Source organism: Theropithecus gelada, chromosome 8 (assembly GCF_003255815.1).
Source record: "Theropithecus gelada isolate Dixy chromosome 8, Tgel_1.0, whole genome shotgun sequence".
Classification (NCBI taxonomy): Eukaryota; Metazoa; Chordata; class Mammalia; order Primates; family Cercopithecidae; genus Theropithecus; species Theropithecus gelada.
Window position 1 is genome coordinate 111,785,685 of NC_037676.1, and position 17,426 is coordinate 111,803,110.

The window sequence follows — 17,426 nt, forward strand, 5'->3', positions numbered from 1 at the left end:
GTAAACATTTCTATCTTTTGATTTTTATCTAAGCATCTATGTGTTAGAGCTGATGACTTGTCACTTCCAAATGTCTTTGTGAAGTTAAATGTCTGTTCAGCGAGTCAGGCGATTATGGATAGATTTTAAACCATCCTCAGTGAGTCAGAAACACGTTTCCAGGTGGTGCTGATGCTGCTGGTTTGGGACCACTCTTTGAGAGTCACTGTTTCAGAATAATGAGAAAGACGACTAATTTAGGAGCAGAGATGACATTTTGTAAGATTAAGTAACTTATGGGTAGAGGCGAGACCCAGTAATGTAGGTTTTAATAAGCCCTCCAGGAATATGGACACTAAAGTTTGAGGACCACTGCTCTAAGACTGGCCTATGCCTGAGATCCCCCAGCAGCTTCCTGAATGGCTGCCTCTGACAAAGTGAGAGCAGCCGGCTTGTCTGTAATTTAACATACAGATACACACTGTAGTATATATTTTGAGAACCATTTTTACATATTTCACATCCAAAAGGAGTGAACTGCTTAATTTACTTGGCATAATACTGAGTGGTACTAACCATACTGTATGTAATTGACAATATGTATTTAACAGCTGTGGTTAAGAGCAGGTGCTAGCATCAGCAGATCCAGGGCTCAAATATCTGCTCTTTCATTAACGACAGTGTGACCTCAGGCAATCACTTAACCTCTCTACACCTCAGTTTACTCACTGTAAAAAGGGACTAAAAGAGTGCCTATCACAGGAATTTTTGTGAGAATGAAACGTCATAATATGAACTACTATAAGTGCACAGTAAATATTCATCATCATCATCATCAGCCTACTTATCCATGTGTTTGGTATGTGTGCTGCTAAACACTAAACTTTTCCAATAATTCTTGCATATGAGCACTATAGACTATTTAAGTAATGTGATTTAAGAAGGACAGGTATTTATTAAGTGACTAAACTCTAAATACAAGTGATAAGTTATAGATGACCTGGTTTCTCTCAGGAATAGTTAGAAATGGCTTGTTATGTTCACACACTGTTCAAAGTGCCTTACAGGCATTCTCATTGAATCTTCATATCAAGCATATGAAAGAGGTACAATTATTATTCCTATTTTACAGGTGAGAAAAGTAGACAACATGTAACTTGCTGAAGGTCACACAGCCCTTATGTGGGGATCTGAAACATCACAATAAGATTCAAAATATGCCTTAAACACCATGAAAGTACACCTGCATGGAACTTCAAGATTTGGGGCAATTTTGCACCCCACTCCCCAATTCCACCCAAAGTGTTTGCTTGCTCTTGCAAGGGGCACACTGAAACCTTTGAAAATACATTTACAAACAATCTGCAATAAAGAGTCGCAACAAAATTATCACTACTCTATTTTGTATGCCCTACCAGAGAGCAAACAATTAGTGAACACAGACTCTACTAGCAAGGAGACTGCCCTTGCACAGTAAACAGTAGGGCTGAGTCATTCATCTACTTTCAACAAAGATAGTAGGATTGAATCTTCATTCTTAAGCAAAAAGTTAACATAATAGAAATATATTTTAACGAAGTGTTTCCATTTGAAACATCAAATAGGTAGGGTTTTTTATGGTACAGTCTGAGGACCACCTGCATCAGTATCACCTGGACTCTTTGTTAAAAATACAGATTCTTGACTCATACTCCAGATCCTCTGATTGAACTTTCTTTAAGTCAGTCTCATAATCCATCTTCATAAATTGCCCAGGTGATCTTCTGTGCATGGTAATGTTGTGAAATCACTACAACAAATGGTTCTTGTTTTCAAATCTGTCTGTTTAGTAACTGTGTCATTTGTCTGCTCTTTCCCATCCTGAATGCTCCACCTAAGGCCATCATTTCTCACCCAGAATTACTGAAACAGCATCACACTGTGCCCAGCTGCTCCTTGTGGCCCTGAGCAGTTTGTCTTCCACACTACTCCAGAGAAGAAACCTCATTAGGCAATTCCCTTGTTGAAACTCCTCAATGGCGCCCTGTGTCCATAAAGTCCAAACTCTTTCGCATGATTTACAAACCCTCCATAATCTCTTCAGACTGTCATACCACAACCCCTGCCAATGGAACCATTCACAGTTTCCTGAAGGAGGCATGATATCCTCTAGACTCCCAGTTTTCACACACGCTATTCCCTCTAGCTGGATTATTTTCCTGTCCCTCTGGGCCTGGCTAACTACTACCTGTTCTTCAGTCTCAGTCTAGCCTTGACCTTTACTTCCTTCAGGAAGGGGATTAGCTGGCCTTCCTTTATCTGACCCCACCCAGAATTTAACAAGTATTTATCACATTGCACTGCCATTGCCTGTTTGCTTTAACAGATTTTCCAGTATGCTTGTCAGCTCCTTGAGGGCGTGTTCTTTTGTACCCCAGTGTGTCACACAGCGTTTAGCACAGAGCAGGTGTTGCTGTTTTGAAATGTTATTTCACAGCATTAAAAGTTTCTCCACCATTGGCATTTAGGAATAGCTCCTCTTTCTCCTATTTTGCCCTTTAGGTTGGATTAACAGACTGGTGTTATTTCCAATTAGGACAAAAATACTCCCTTCCACTCCTACTTCCAGCCTGTGTGCCCAAACCACTTAAAAGTCAAGTTTTCAATGCAGGATACCAGCATGCAAAAACCATGCTAACTGCAAAGACCTCTGTCTTGTTCATCACTGCATCCCCAGAGCCAAGAGCACAGAACCTGGCTTATAGGAGACTCAGAAGAATATTTAATGAATGAGCAAAGAAAGGTACCAAAAGAACTTAGATATATGATTGCAGAAATGGTATCATTAACTTTTGAGAAACTGGAAAGGATGGGAGGTAGAAGATTGGAAATGAGCAAAAAGTCTACAGGTCATGAATGTAGAGAAAAGATAAATTCTGAAAATCACAAACTTGTTTGGTGTTGATCTCCAGTAAAATTGTAGAGAAAGTCCTTTAATAAGGCAAGAAGGAGCCAGCAAGAGTTCACTGGGTCAGATGTGAAAAACAATCTGCACTTCCTTTTTTTTCTGACAGAGTTATCATAGCCACATACATCACATATCTGGAGTTCAGCAGATGTTTAATGCAAACACTTAGGATACTCTTATGAACAAGGTTGACATGTGTGCACTGGGTGATAGCACAGTCCAGTACTCACAGGATGTTGACAAATGGACTGTCTATCAACCTCCAGGGAAATCTCTAGTAACACATCACCTGGCCCTGGTGTTGTCCATATCCTATTTAACATGCTTTATTAATGACACGAATGAAATCATGGATGGTATGGTGTTGACGGCAGACTCCTGATTACACAAAACCTTGAAGGGATAACAAATGCATCAGATGACAGCGTCAGATAATAATGCCACTAGCCACTGTGGACTCAGAGCCTACTCTGTCAAGAACTCTACAGCTGCTATTTCCTTTAATCCTTTCTCCCAAAGACATACAAGTAAAGACCAGGAAACCAAAGTTCTGAGTGATGCTGAGACTCACCCCAAATCACAGAGCTAATAAGCAACAGAGCTGGCTTGTCTGATATCATTCTGCTTGATCCTTGTGATCAGTATTCACAAAGATCTAAGAAAGGAAACCAAGACAACAATGTTCAATCTAGCCCATCTCAACTATGCGTTAAACACTTTCTATGCTAAGGCACTGGATTGGGAAGGCATGGAGATACACAGTTCCAATGCTCAAGGGTTTCCTAGGAGGAGTTAGGCTATGCAGACAAACAACCAGGACATAAGTCAGAATACAATGAGTGCACACAGAGAGGGAGGGCATCCAGAGAACACAGAGGACGAAGAAATCTTCTTAGCTAGGGTGAAGGGATGACGGCAGGGGAACACGTCACGGGAGAGATGACACTTGAGATGGGCCTGATACACCAGGAAGAATATAATGTAGTGTTGGGGGCATGGACAGGAGTTGACCTTGGGTGAAAGAGATCACATGAACTAAAACACAAAGGAAGAAAAATACAGGGCATGTTTAGTATATATATGGAGTTCCTTGTATGGCTAGAATGTAGTGATCAAATGAGAAAATGCAGCCAAAAAGGTGAGTTTTAACCAGAGGGTCGAAAAACATAAAAACTATGCTATGGGCAAGAGGGAACCATGACATATTGAAGGCAAGAGAGAACCATGACGAGTTTTGTTTGGGGTGGTAACATGAACAGTGACGCTTTATGAAGACAACGTGACGGCAATATCTGAAAGAGAGACTGGAGGCTGGCAGGGAATTCAGGTGACTGTTACAGTTTGGAGATGGGTCATAAGGTAAGGGAGAAGGAACATTGAAAAGGGAGACCTTTTCCAGGTAGCTCTTAGGTTCACAAAATTAACTGTATAGGTTCAAAATCATTTGACACTCCAGGTGAACCAAATGATTAAAAATAGAAAAAGGATAAAGTCAAGTTAAACATTAAAAAAAACCTTTATCTTATGCCATATGCTTGATTGCAGTGTTCCCACATAAAAGAACAATTGAATGGAGATACGTATGTTTGGAAAAGCAAACAAAATGAGAAATACCTCAATCAAATGAAAAGAACAATGTCTCTTATATATTGCCTGAAGAATTTGTGAAGAATTGGATAATCTGGTAAGAATGGATTGAGGTACTACAAGGTCAATGCTAGATTTACCCTCTGTGTAATTTTCTTTCCTTTTTTTTTTTTTTTTTTTTTTTGAGACAGGGTTTCACTCCCATTGCTCAGGCTAGAGTGTAGTGGCACAAACTCAGCTCTCTACAACCTCTGCCTCCCGGGCTCAAGTGATCATTCTGCCTCAGCCTCCTGAGTAATTGGGACTACAGGAGCATGCCACCACACCCGGCTAATGTTTGCATTTTTGGTAGAGACAGGTTTCATCATGTTCACCAGGCTGGTATTGAACTCCTGACCTCGAGTGATCCACCCGCTTTGGCCTCCCAAAGTGCTGGGATTGCAGGTGTCTGTAATCTTTAATGTAAACTTCGTTTGCAAGCACAAATGTCAATACAATAAAACAAATAAGCTGGGCAAATTTTGGCAATTTCTGGCATCTGCAGGGAGTGTGAGAACAAAAGCAAATGGAGAAATGGAAGGCCTAGTGGCGTTTTTAACTCTGACGTGTGTTCAAGAAACTCAAAAGAGAAAGGAAGAAACAGAATAATGAAGTCATGAGAAAATATTTTCAAGATAAGTGCTGGCAGCACAACAGAGAAGTGTCTGGATCAGGTGATGTGGTCAAAGGAAAGCAGGTGGAAAGCAGGCAGAACAGCTCCTGCACACCTGCCCTGGGACACCTGTGCAAGGATCACAGAGCCCAGCGTCCACCCCAGGAAGGGAAATGCACTTGGGATGCCTCGTTCTACTTGTCTTCCTTCTTGAGCTGGGGCAGAAGCTGATGAGAGGCAAAGAGCTCTGTCTCCAGCAGCAGGCAACAACATTTCACCTCATACCATTGTCTATCAATTGAAAATGATTCTATCTCTCAAGCTTCTGAACAAAATGTTTTTGAATTCCCACTCATCCTTCCAGAAACATTTCTACAAATCCTGGTTTGGTTTATAGCACTTGAAATGCACGAAGCATACTCACGATTGGATTTTGCTCTGCACACAAATTATGCTCTGCATTTCCTTGGACTCCTTTAGTGGAACCTTCCCCAGGATCTCACTGTCAGTGACGTCTGGCACAAAGCACATGTTCCCAGGCCAACCCTTCGCTTGCCCAGCTACTCTGCCCCACCCCCCTACACAAACTAACTTTTAAATTCAAGTGTACTCAGTGTTCTCTACTTTCTCCACCCCTTCCCTCTCCAGCCCACACTGTTCTGTGAAAAACCAAAATAAAATGGAAAAGCAAAGCAGAGTATTACGAAAAATAAATTTAAAAAGGCCATTCTTTTTAGGATCATCAGAGAGTGTTTGCATGGCATTAAAAAAAAGGGAAGAAGTAGGCTTTGGAAACAGTAGTTTTGAAAATACCCCTAACATATTTTAAAGGGCATATATCTAAGGTTGTAACATTATTTTTAAAGTGCAAGGAAATGTTAAAACACACATTTCAGTACAGTGGTTACCCTTGTGGGAGTCAGAGAATAGGATCTGGGAGGAGTGTGCAGGCACCTTCCCTGGCGGCAACTCTTAAAGTAGACGGTGAAATCACAAGTTTTGCTTTATTATTATTCTACCCAGTTCACGCATGTCACATACATTCTCTTTATGCATCACATTATATGTAGTATTTATAAAGAAGTAAGGGAAGCAGCAAAACTGAATGTAAAACAAAAGTTAATACAGTGATTATCAGAGAGAAATAAAGAGAGAAGGAAAGAGAAAAGATAACATGTTTTTGTTCCTAGAGAGGTTCACATTCTAGTAGAGAAAAGAGCCATCTAAAAAAATTGTTATTAAATATAACATGGTGACCATAACAACAGAATTTAAAAAAAAAAAACACTGCCTCTAAGGGCATACATAGTATTTAAATTAACAACGAGTGCATGTAAATTTCAAATCCCTAAGTGTCTTTGCCTTAAAAATATAATTTTACCCTTCATAAGTATCAATATTGCATTACATTTCCTGGGACCCTTCCCACACCCCAGAGTCTAGGTAACATGGTCGTCCTCTGGGCTCCCACTGGACACTGCGTTTCCTCCTGAACATATCACAATGTACAGGGATCCCTGGTTTACTGTTGTACCCAGTGCCTGGGTCACTGCCTAGCACATTAATAAACATTTTTAAAAAACAAATGAGCAGCATTACCAGGTTCAGTTGTTTTAAATGGTAGCTGAGACTGAGAAGAAAAGGAAGGGTGGAAACGCTGAGTTGGAGAATCTTATCCAAAACTTGAGAATGACCCAGTGTTGCATGGGAAAAATCCCTTTACTGTCCCTGGTTCTCCGAGCTGGGCAGTATAGGAGGCTATGGAGCAATCTGCAGATTCTAACCATTGCCCTGTATGCACTAGTGCTTCTAAGCTCGTGGCTTGGATCTTTCACTTCTTCCTCTAACGATGAGGGAAAAGGCATTGGATGTCAGGCAGTAACCCAGTATCAGATACATGCATAGCCTTCATCTTTCAAGAACAGTCAGGCCCGCCAGTAGTCTCTGCAGAAATCAGATCTTCTTGGCAGAGGCTTGCAGAGCCTGCCTATCTCAACCTCAGAGGTGAGTACAAGAAGCCAAACACTCAGGAAGATCCAGTTTCCCTGAATAATGTTGCTGCCATGTAAGACAAGGAAGCATCCCTTCCTCTGAAAGTGCCACAAACTCTCCTGACAGAAAAGGATGCAACAAATAGAAATGTCAACTGAGACCTCGGAAAGCTCCCCAGATATGACCCGAATATCATGACAGAAGCACCAAGTACCTAACAAACAACTGACGAACTGTGCACCATCAAAGCATGTGCATGCGTGACTAATAACAATGGAATAGAAAGTGGGGCATTATTTTGTTCACAGACTAGCAGAATGTAAGTAAAAGGTCACCATGCTAGTGAGGATATCATTAAGGATTTAATTGTTCCATTGCAACTTTAAAATAGAAGGCTTATTCTAGCTAGGCCATCTGAGTGATATTGCATCTGAAATTATGTTTAGCTAAACATATTCAGCATGTATGAACATACGTTGATTCCAAGTTCCCAGCCTCTCAAGACCTCATTTTAAACCACTACAAATGCTACCCGCCCCCCAACCCCGCCCGCTCCTTTTCTTCATTCAAGTGACTTGGTATAGTCCTTGATGCACATGCCATGTTTTTTCCAGGGAAAACAGAAGGAAAGAAGAGAATATGCCAGGAAGAAGTGGAAATTAAAGTGGCATTAAAATAAAAATAAAGCTGCAAAATATAATCTGGGTCAACTCTTCATGAGTTTTAAAATAAGCACCAGCAGGCTCAGCACATATGGCATTGGTTTTATGTATTTTTTTGGCTCAGATGTCACACAGAATTAGTGCAAAAGGAAAAATCCCAGCATGGGGCCTATTTTTATACAGATTAATCAATCATTTCCCATCTCCTTCTCTCCCATCATTCCCCAAACTTTGAACTTAATGAAAAATGAAATTGCTTTTTTTCAAACTAAGTCATGGAAATCCTTTTAGGAAAAAAAGCTAACTTAATATTTGAACCTAGATTTTAATCATCACATTTTAAATTCAAGTTATAAATATTAACTAGACTTATGCTATGGCTCAGCCTCTTTTATATTAAACATTTACTGTGATATCTTACATATCCATTTTGTTAATAGCAACACAATTTCATATATATACATACATACACACACACACACATATATATATATATATATTTAGCAAAACAACAAAGCCACACATTTGAAAAGATAAAAAACTACTACTGTATATTTCACTTTTTGTTAGGTACATTCTCATGAACATAAAATCCCAGAATTCCCATCAAAGTGCTAAGCACATAGTAGATTCTTAGTTAGTATTTGATAAGAAATTTGATAGGCTGAATCAAATTGAAACAAATAATTGTTCAAGCTATTAGCTAATGCCTCCCTTGACTACTAGGTGTTGTAAAAATGGTGATAATGTTTATAGTATTCATAATACAATAGAAGCTATTTTTTGTATGCTTCTATTCATATATATTCTATTCCTATAATCATATGCCATTGATTATTTCACTGAATTTTCAAAGCAGCCTTATATGAGTGGTACTCTTAGTATCTCCACTACATAGATGAAAGAAAAGTTTTAGAGGGAAGAGTCAGATATTTTGAGGTTAAAAAGAAATCCCATACTATGCTGGGTTTTAGAGGTGGGTGGGGGACTTCATTGCAGATATACTGAGAAAGGGATATGGGGCTTTATACTATTGGTGCAGTAAAAGTTTGGAGAAAGTGTCATCCACATGGTTTCCAGGGTTCCAAAATCATGATCTCTATAGAATTTCTCACACACCCATGTTTGTCTGCTATTCCATCTACTGTTAGAAATTATATTTATGAAATGTTAAGTTAATCACCTAAAGCTTGACCCCATGACAAAGCCAGGGACAGAGTAGTCCTTGGTACATTCACATTCTCAAAGGGTGGTATCTTTTCACCATTCTCAGCAATTAAACTTGAACCATGACTAACCATTGGAAAAGATGACATGAACACAGTATGTCCTTTGCCTAAGTAGTCATGAGCACAAACAAGTAAACAAAGTTAACAATCTAGCATAATGCTGTGTTCACTTTTTTATATGATTAAAGATGAATTTATCTATACTAATATAGCATATGTTTTGCTTTTTGTTTAGAGCTGCCAGATGTCAGCTATATATGTGAGCAATCTAAATATCTTAATTTTACACAATTTTAAAGTTACCGAACTAAAGTTGGAGTTGCCATAAACATAGTCTTTCTTTTGTTTCTACTAATTAATTTTACCACCACAGGCATTAATCATTTGCCCAGCAGATGAAAATACTTTAAGATGACTCACGCGTTTTACAACACTACAAACCCAACCTTTATGCTCTTGGAATGTACAGTAAAGAAGAAGTGTTAGGTCAGATCAGTTAATAAAAATAAAAATGTTCCACATCCCAATTCCATGAACATTAACTGTTTCAGAATTTCTACTGGATGCCATGTGAGAAAAGTAAATTAAAACTGGCCAGAGAGATGTGCTCTCAGTAATTTTCATGGTAATCAGGCAGACATGGGTATTCCCTTTCCTAATCACATGCGCAGGCTCTCTCTTGATGATAAATACGTCGTGTTTCAGCCTACACAGAGGCCCATTTCAAACTATGTGCAGTGCCAATTAGCGTTAATTGTGGCTGTGTTCATCTATTCCCTTAGCACACCACTGGTAAGGCCAGGCTTTTCATTTACAAATGCAACATGCAATGCTCATGGTTAGAAGAGCATTCTAAATGTAATTGCCAATGGTCAGTCTTTTTCATTGTGGCAGCAAATTGACTTACAATTGCACAAATAGACTCATAAATGACAAAGAGTATTTAAAATAACACATGTATATTTTTTAAAGTTTAGTTATAAAACCATACATTCAGAATATCTGAGAGGTGAAGATGAAAACTTGTTTTAGGCTCCATTTTGGCCTACCATCACTCACTTACACACACACTCACACACACACACACACACATACACACACACACACAGTCTAGCTTCTGTGATCCAATATAATTATTTACTTACTGTGACTAATACTACTTACTTAGAAGGTAAGCTCCGTAGACTTTCATGGCAAACATTGCCTCTGCAAACAACCTCCCAGCACAGACTGGGGTATGTCTTTTGCAGAAATACAGTGTGTGCAGCTCATATCTCAGTAGAGTACAGTCTCAGAGTGGGGTATCCATGGAGACTGAGCCTTCTGCATGTGCAGGGCAAGGAAGTTACTCTGCTGGCACCATAGCAACAGGAGGCAGAGGGAAAGCCAGCCTATCAGGGAAGAGCACAGGGCCTTCTCCCTGGTGACTGCAGTGTTCCAATGAAACCATCGCCCTCATGAATGGACACAAAGCATTTGAAGAAATACCAAATTGTCAAATAGAAGTAAATGCCTACACAACAGTCAAGATGAATCTTTGGACAATATTGGAGCAAAACGTATAGAATCTTTCCACAATGATTATAATATCCCAATGGGCAAGCAAGACATTATATCAAACCCCACAGAGCCCGAAATTTTATGGCAAACACAACATTTTGAGAAAAATGCTTGGTGTACTCCAATGAATTCCAGCTATTTAAATATGCACGACAGTTCACAGCACTGCCCAGAAGAGAGGAACAGGGGAGCCTTATTATTCTGAGAGAAAATGGAATACAGAGCTCTCTGGAACAATTCAAGGCAGATTCCCTCTAAATAGAAGTTTGCTCAGAAAAAATGTTTAATAAGCTTCCACCAAAGCTCTCTATTATTTCAGAATAATTCTTACTAAGAAGGCATCCGTGACAGAATAGGACTAATGCAGATGAGATGATGAGTGAACATTCAAATGCCTTAAAGTTGTGCTATTCATAGACTTTCCTTATTTCCCATTTTATAACAATAAAAGTGATCATTTATTGAGCACGTACTGTATGCCAGGCAAATATTGTCACTACAAACACAGCTGACTGTCAAATGCCAACACCGATTTTTGCAAAGATAGAGGATGTGCATGTTTACCTCTCAATGTTGTGTAGTGCATATTAGGTGATGCATATATTCTGCTACATATCTAACACCTTTCATGATTTTCACAATCATGCAAAGAAAGCTACATATTAATTATCCCCTCATATTACAGTTAAAGAAAAAGAGAGAATATTTCCTTATGTTACCAAATAAACTCCCCCCAACCGGCGCTGCTCTGCAGGTGACCTGGTCCACCCTACCTTAATGTCTAAATATAAGGTGAAGAACCCCTCCTCCCGCAATTATCTCTCAGAAACTAAGAAATCCCCTTACATTAGAGTCCTTCCAAAGCCTCTTATTACAGGGCTCTCTCATAATTACCTTCTTTGAACAAAAAGTGCCATTTGCAAAAGACATATCCTTCTGAATTGGCTGCAATCAGTGCTAGTTTTGGTTCCCTTTGGAGATCCAACTGACAGAATTGTTTAAAATGGAAGAGACAAAGAAATTTAAAAACAGATTTTGTAATTATTTGTATGGTATGACTCTTCCAGCCTTTTAATGATCACTTTAAATAGAAATACAGTCAGTGGTTAAGTTGTAGCAATCACAAAAACCTATATTCCTTTTTTTGCTCTCTGAATTCAGGGACTGAATAGCTTTGGATAAGGAAGGATACTCATATATGTATAGAAGACATATATGAATGTACAGAAAAACCAGCTGTCCCATGCTATCTAGTGACAACCTGCTTGCTAGTTGCACACTAATGTCCCTCTCTATTCTCTTTTTCCATAGCAAGTACTCATTTGACTATGATGTCCTAGCTGTAACTGGAAATGACATGGGCCATGGAGTTCAAGGCTACAGTGAGTTATGATCACACCACTGAACTCCAGCCTGGGGGACAGAGCAAGACACTGTCTCTCCAAAATAATAAATAAATAAAACACCTAAAAATCTCATTAGGAAAATTAGGGGATTATATATATATATATATATATGTGTGTGTGTATATATATAGTCTCCCTATACTTTTCTGTATTTCCACCACCTCCATCCTAGGCTAAGCCATCCAAATTTAGTGTCTTGCTTCCAGTTTCACCTCAATCGAAGCTCAACAGAGTCATCAGAGGGATCCCAAACATGTAAATCAAATCATTTCTCCCTTCTTAAAACCGTCCAATGTCTTCACATTACTCTAAGGATATAGACTTCAGCTGCTACCACTCTTCTCCCTTCCTAACTCACCGCTCTGCCCACCACCTGCCACCCCATCCCCAACCCTCCCTAAGCAAGGAACAATAAGGTTAAAGTCTCAGCTCAAATGTCACCACCCTAGACACTCCCCTGACCATCCCCCATCATTCTCCAGTTACCTTGTTTTACTTGTCACCATCTGAACTTACCTTGCTTGTGTGCAAGTATCAGCCATCTCCCCACGTTAAAGGTAGGCATCTTGTTTTTTCACTCCTCTATCCTAATGCCTGGAACAATGGTGTCAGCATAGAGCAAACACTTAATAAATATTCACCAAATGAATGAATGAAAGCTAGTAAATGTACAGCCAGGAGTGAATCTATGTTTAACGGAAATCTCTTCTTGATTACGTGGTGAAATGAGGGTTCCCTTTCCAGAGCGATCACCTTCTTGCAGTGCTACAAACATGCCAGTCCGTGTATGTTGGAATACAAGCCTATTGCAGCTGTGTTGCTGAAGCATTACCCCACTTGACCGCAGTCGGCATTCATATAGCTTACTTGGCTGCTCTCAGATATAGGCTTAGGTGGTGGAAGAAATTAACCCATCGAATTGCCCAAGTGAACATACTATGCTGTTCAACAAGTAACTTTCTGTAAATAATCCTACAGTTCACCAAAATGCCATGCAACAGATTGTACCAGCAGACAGTGAGGTCCAGGTACTTATTCCTCTGGCTCCTTTTCTGCTGGTGGCTGTGTTCCTCTGCCAGAGTCCATAGTTACTTCACAGGTGGCCTTGAAGTTCTCTCTCTAGGTTGGTAACTCTACCCTCCTCTTGCTCCTTCAGGATGCAGGAATGGCCCCAAGCTGTTGCCAGCACTCAGTATTTCACCATAGTTTGTCAGATCCCCTTAATCATGCACATACCTTTGCAGGCAGTCTCTTCAATAAATGCTCCTCAATTAGGGAGGTGGGGAAAGCCCAACCTAAAGCATATACCTGCATGATTCACAATGCTTGGTTTAGAAGTCTGTGTGTAAAAGAAGTTTCCAGGTTTATTTCTGTTATGCTGACAGTTGATAAATATGTTGAATGGTAGGTATCTGGTCTGCTGGAGCTTCCACTACTTTTGAGAGACCTATAACGCTTCCTTCTCAACACATTAGAGTACTGAGTAAGCATTTGGCAGGCCCCCAAATCAGTGGCTAAGAACACTGTGCATGCAATAAATCCCAGTAGACCCAGGATTTGGATGGCAGTTACCTTTGGAAAGAAGAGGATTATAATTCACTAATTCTTAGGGAAAAACCATTAAAGGGCCATTTGGCACCATTACATCATTTGGGTGCATCATCGAAAACACAGATGGGAGAAAGGCATGAGAGAAAACATGTAACCCTGCCATAAAGATAAACACGTAAGTCCACTTATCACAGTTAAGCTTTATTTTACTGGTTTGGTCCCTGCTGGGGAGATGTGATAAACTATAAAACGGCCTGCCATAAAGCATGATCTGCTGTATCCTAGGGGAACGTTCTTTCTCTCAGGGTGAAAGAAAGTTTTAGAGATCTATTTCAGCATAAACACAAAAGCTCTTGCTTAAGCTGACAAACTCCAATGATTTTCGTTTAAGAAAATATTCATGATATGCAGGGTAGCACATAAAACATTTTGACATGTGAAGAAAGGACTAGCTCATGATTAAGTAGAAAAACACTGAAGACCTTAATTTTTTTATATTCATATCTTTATGGTTTATTTTACTGATTTGCATCCAAATGGCCTTGTATGTTCACCTTTCTGTACTTCATTGCAGTTACATTGAGGCTCACTGATTTTGTTACTGGCAACTGTCAACATAATGTACATATGGACTGTATCAGCTAATTTATAAAAATTAGTAGGAATTTTTAGAGCTCTACAAACATTTTTAAAAATTGTGTTTTATATCAACACATCTTTCTTAATTAACACTCTCCTAGTGCAATTGAAATTACTCCTTTGAAGGTGGACTTTACTACTGTGGCAGCGGTTAAGAGTTAGGAGCAAGGCTACCCCGTTTAAAATCCATTTACAAGCTGTGTGACCTTGGATGAGTTACTTAACCTCGTTGTGCCCCAGTTTTCTTATCTGTAAAATGAGGGATAATGATATCCTTTTCCTGCACCGATATTAGGATGAAATGAGTTAAGTGCTTGGAATTTTGCTTGGGACAGACAGTGCTCAATAACCATTCATTTAAAAAAACTAATCAAATTTCAGAGTGTTATTCCAGCCCACAATTACACTTAATATATCCTTCCAAATATTTTCATAAGGCTCATAGTATTTGAAAGAGCTTACAGCCTGTATTTGAGGGTGGGGTTTGCTGCTAGAAGACCTTAGCTTACAACTTGTGAGCTATTAGAAAAATAATGCCTTGCCAAAGTATGCAGAATGTCTTCATATAACCCAAATCTTCCCTTTTAGCACTAAAATTTTAATTTTTTGCCACTTTACGGAGACACTATTAAAATGCTTGACACATTTTTTCTGCCTTCATATGCATTGTGTTTTGCCAGCTCCACCACCACATTGATTCAATCTGCTTTTACATCAATTACTGCACTAAGTGCTACAAGTAATAAAAGCCTTCGATGGCCTAAAACACTTAAAAGGCCACCCAGGCCGAGTGTGGTGGCTCACGCCTGTAATCCCAGCACTTTCAGAGGCCAAGACGTGCGGATCACCTGAGGTCTGGAGTTTGAGACCAGCCTGACCGGCATGGTGAAACCCTGTCTCTACTAAAAATACAAAAATTAGCCTGCCGTGGTGGCAGGCACCTGTAACCCCAGCTACTCAGGAGGCTGAAGTGGGAGAATTGCTTTGAACGTGGGAGACAGAGGTTGCAGCGAGCTGAGACTGCACCACTGCACTCCAGCCTGAATGACAGAGCAAGACTCTGTTAAAAAAAGAAAGGAAGGAAAGAAGGAAGGAAGGAAGGAAGGAAGGAAGGAAGGAAGGAAGGAAGGAAGGAAGGAAGGAAGGAAGGAAGGAAGGAAGGAAGGACCGACCCAGCTTTTTAGTGGTCTCTGTCTGCTCACTTATATTTTCCCATCTCTGTTCATTGTCAGCCATCAGCTGTAAATTCATACTCCTGCCTGTCCTCCTAGAGCAAGTATTCCTCTCCTTTTATGCGAACTGGGATAACATAACCTGCTAGATTTTTGTTTCAAGTACACGCAAATTGTGCGTGAGAGTTTTAGGAGTTTTCCTGTACATAAAGTGCACAGAATGTATGGCATCTATTTTAAGATTACAAGTGACCATCAGTAACATTTAGTGAGGAATTACTTTCTGCCAGGTCCAACACAGAGCACTTGATATTCACTAATTTCATCTATTTAATATTTTCGATAACCCATTATACAGACGCAGAACACAGAGGCTCAAGAAGACAGCAAGTAGCTAAAGATCACACAGCTACAAAATAGTGGTATAAAGATTTGAACCTAGTATGCTGGACTCTAGAGTCTGGTGGTTAGAAAGTCCTCCTCCACCTGCACCCAATAACACAAATGTACTTTTTTTTTTTTCCCTCAAGATAGGACAAGTTGGGTAATCTGGGGAGAGGCTGTGTAAATCTATGCTCTCAACTCCCCTCTAGGTTGTTTCAAGTTATTGCAAGAATGGCCTACTCTAGGTAAGTTGTCTAGCTGTGTTTTATTTCACAGAACTAACTTTGAAGTGAAAGTGATGCTCATGATAAGAACAGAAACATTTGTCGGCTTCACTGTGTGTGCATGAGCCTCTATTAAGGGAATCAGTGTTGATTAATCACTAACCTCGTTGGTGCCTTTTGAGTTTTCCAGCAAATGCTTCTGAATGTGGGAAATAAGGTTTTTTAAAGTAACCAATCCTCTGCTATTGTTGTAAGGTTATTAGAGTTCAGCTTAGCTAGGTCTCCAATTTCAGTAGCAGGGGTAGTGTCTGATGACAAGGGGATACTAACTTAGTTTGAATGCTAAGGAGATACAGTGACATCTTTCACATGCAGATTTTAACATTTCAGTTTCTAAATGTGGATTGTTTTAAATTTTAGTGACTCTAACCATTTGCTCTTTGCCAATCTCCTTAATCGCCTCCAGTGCTTTTCTCCTTTCACATTTTCTACTTATTTGTTTAAATTATGTAATGGTTTTCCCACCTCTCTAATTAACCTTGTGGACAAAAAGATTTAGTACTTCCCTTTGTAAAACAATGACATTAGATCTTTTTCTTCCTTGCTTTAAGATATTCCCCAAGTAGGAAGTCAAGCCTTAAATGAGGCCCAGCACTGTCATTTAATATTCTAAGGAAGTAATCCAATTAGGTAGGTCTTTCATTTCTGGGTAAAAAGAGTTTCATCAGGAAACTGACTGCAAACTAAATACGGGAGGAGCACCCAGGAGAAGGAACACCCCAGATTCCTAAAAAGTTTACCAGTTGTAAAGCCTTCATTCCTCTTCTTTTAATCTGTACCACAGTCCAAACTTATCATACAGTATTCTGCCTTAAGTTACAAGCTCCCTAAAAGCAGGGATGCTGTGGAGGATGTTCTTTGTCACCACTTCCCCACGCTCCTCCCACACAAAACATAATCTCTTGCACAAAGTATAAACTGTACTTCTCATTTAAGTATTTATTGGACAGCGTTAATACTTTATGACAGACACAATATTAGGCTCTGCAGATTCAGCCTTGCGTGTTTTGCAGAGTTGTAGACAAAAGAGAAACATGAAAACACAAAGCCACTATCCAACTGGACTGTAGGACTGTTTTTCTTTTGCTCCTTGGTGGCAATTTTTAATTAAATCTGCATAGGCATTAAGTGATAGAAGCCAAAATGACAGAAGGCTCACTGCCTCCAAGAAGTTTCCAGAACCAGTTCCTGCCTGGAAACAGGAAGGGCTTTCCTGCTGCGTGTGCTGCCGGGCCCTGTTGGCAAGGTACAGGCTTGCTCGGTTCACCTTTCCAAGCCCTTCCCCGATGTCCTGTGACATATTTCCCTTCTTCTTCTGCATCATACAGTCAGGGAACATTATTATCTCTTTATCTTAATGACCAAAGGGGCATTTTAATAAC

General features: G+C 39.7%; 1 protein-coding gene across 17 annotated transcripts in view; it reads right to left on the minus strand.

Moving 5' to 3' along the window:
* SYBU (syntabulin) overlaps positions 1-17,426 on the minus strand; it is a 118,062-nt gene that overhangs the window by 23,831 nt on the left and 76,805 nt on the right. Inside the window, exon 1 of one of the 17 annotated variants that reach the window (XM_025394303.1) lies at positions 10,213-10,377. The exons of 15 other annotated variants lie outside the window; for them this stretch is intronic. In XM_025394303.1, the coding sequence (XP_025250088.1) occupies positions 10,213-10,249 (37 nt within the window). In that variant the 5' untranslated portion in view covers positions 10,250-10,377. Of the gene's footprint in view, positions 1-5,589; positions 5,688-10,212; positions 10,378-17,426 lie in introns of those variants that run through there. One more of the 17 variants, XM_025394304.1, reaches the window with a different exon arrangement.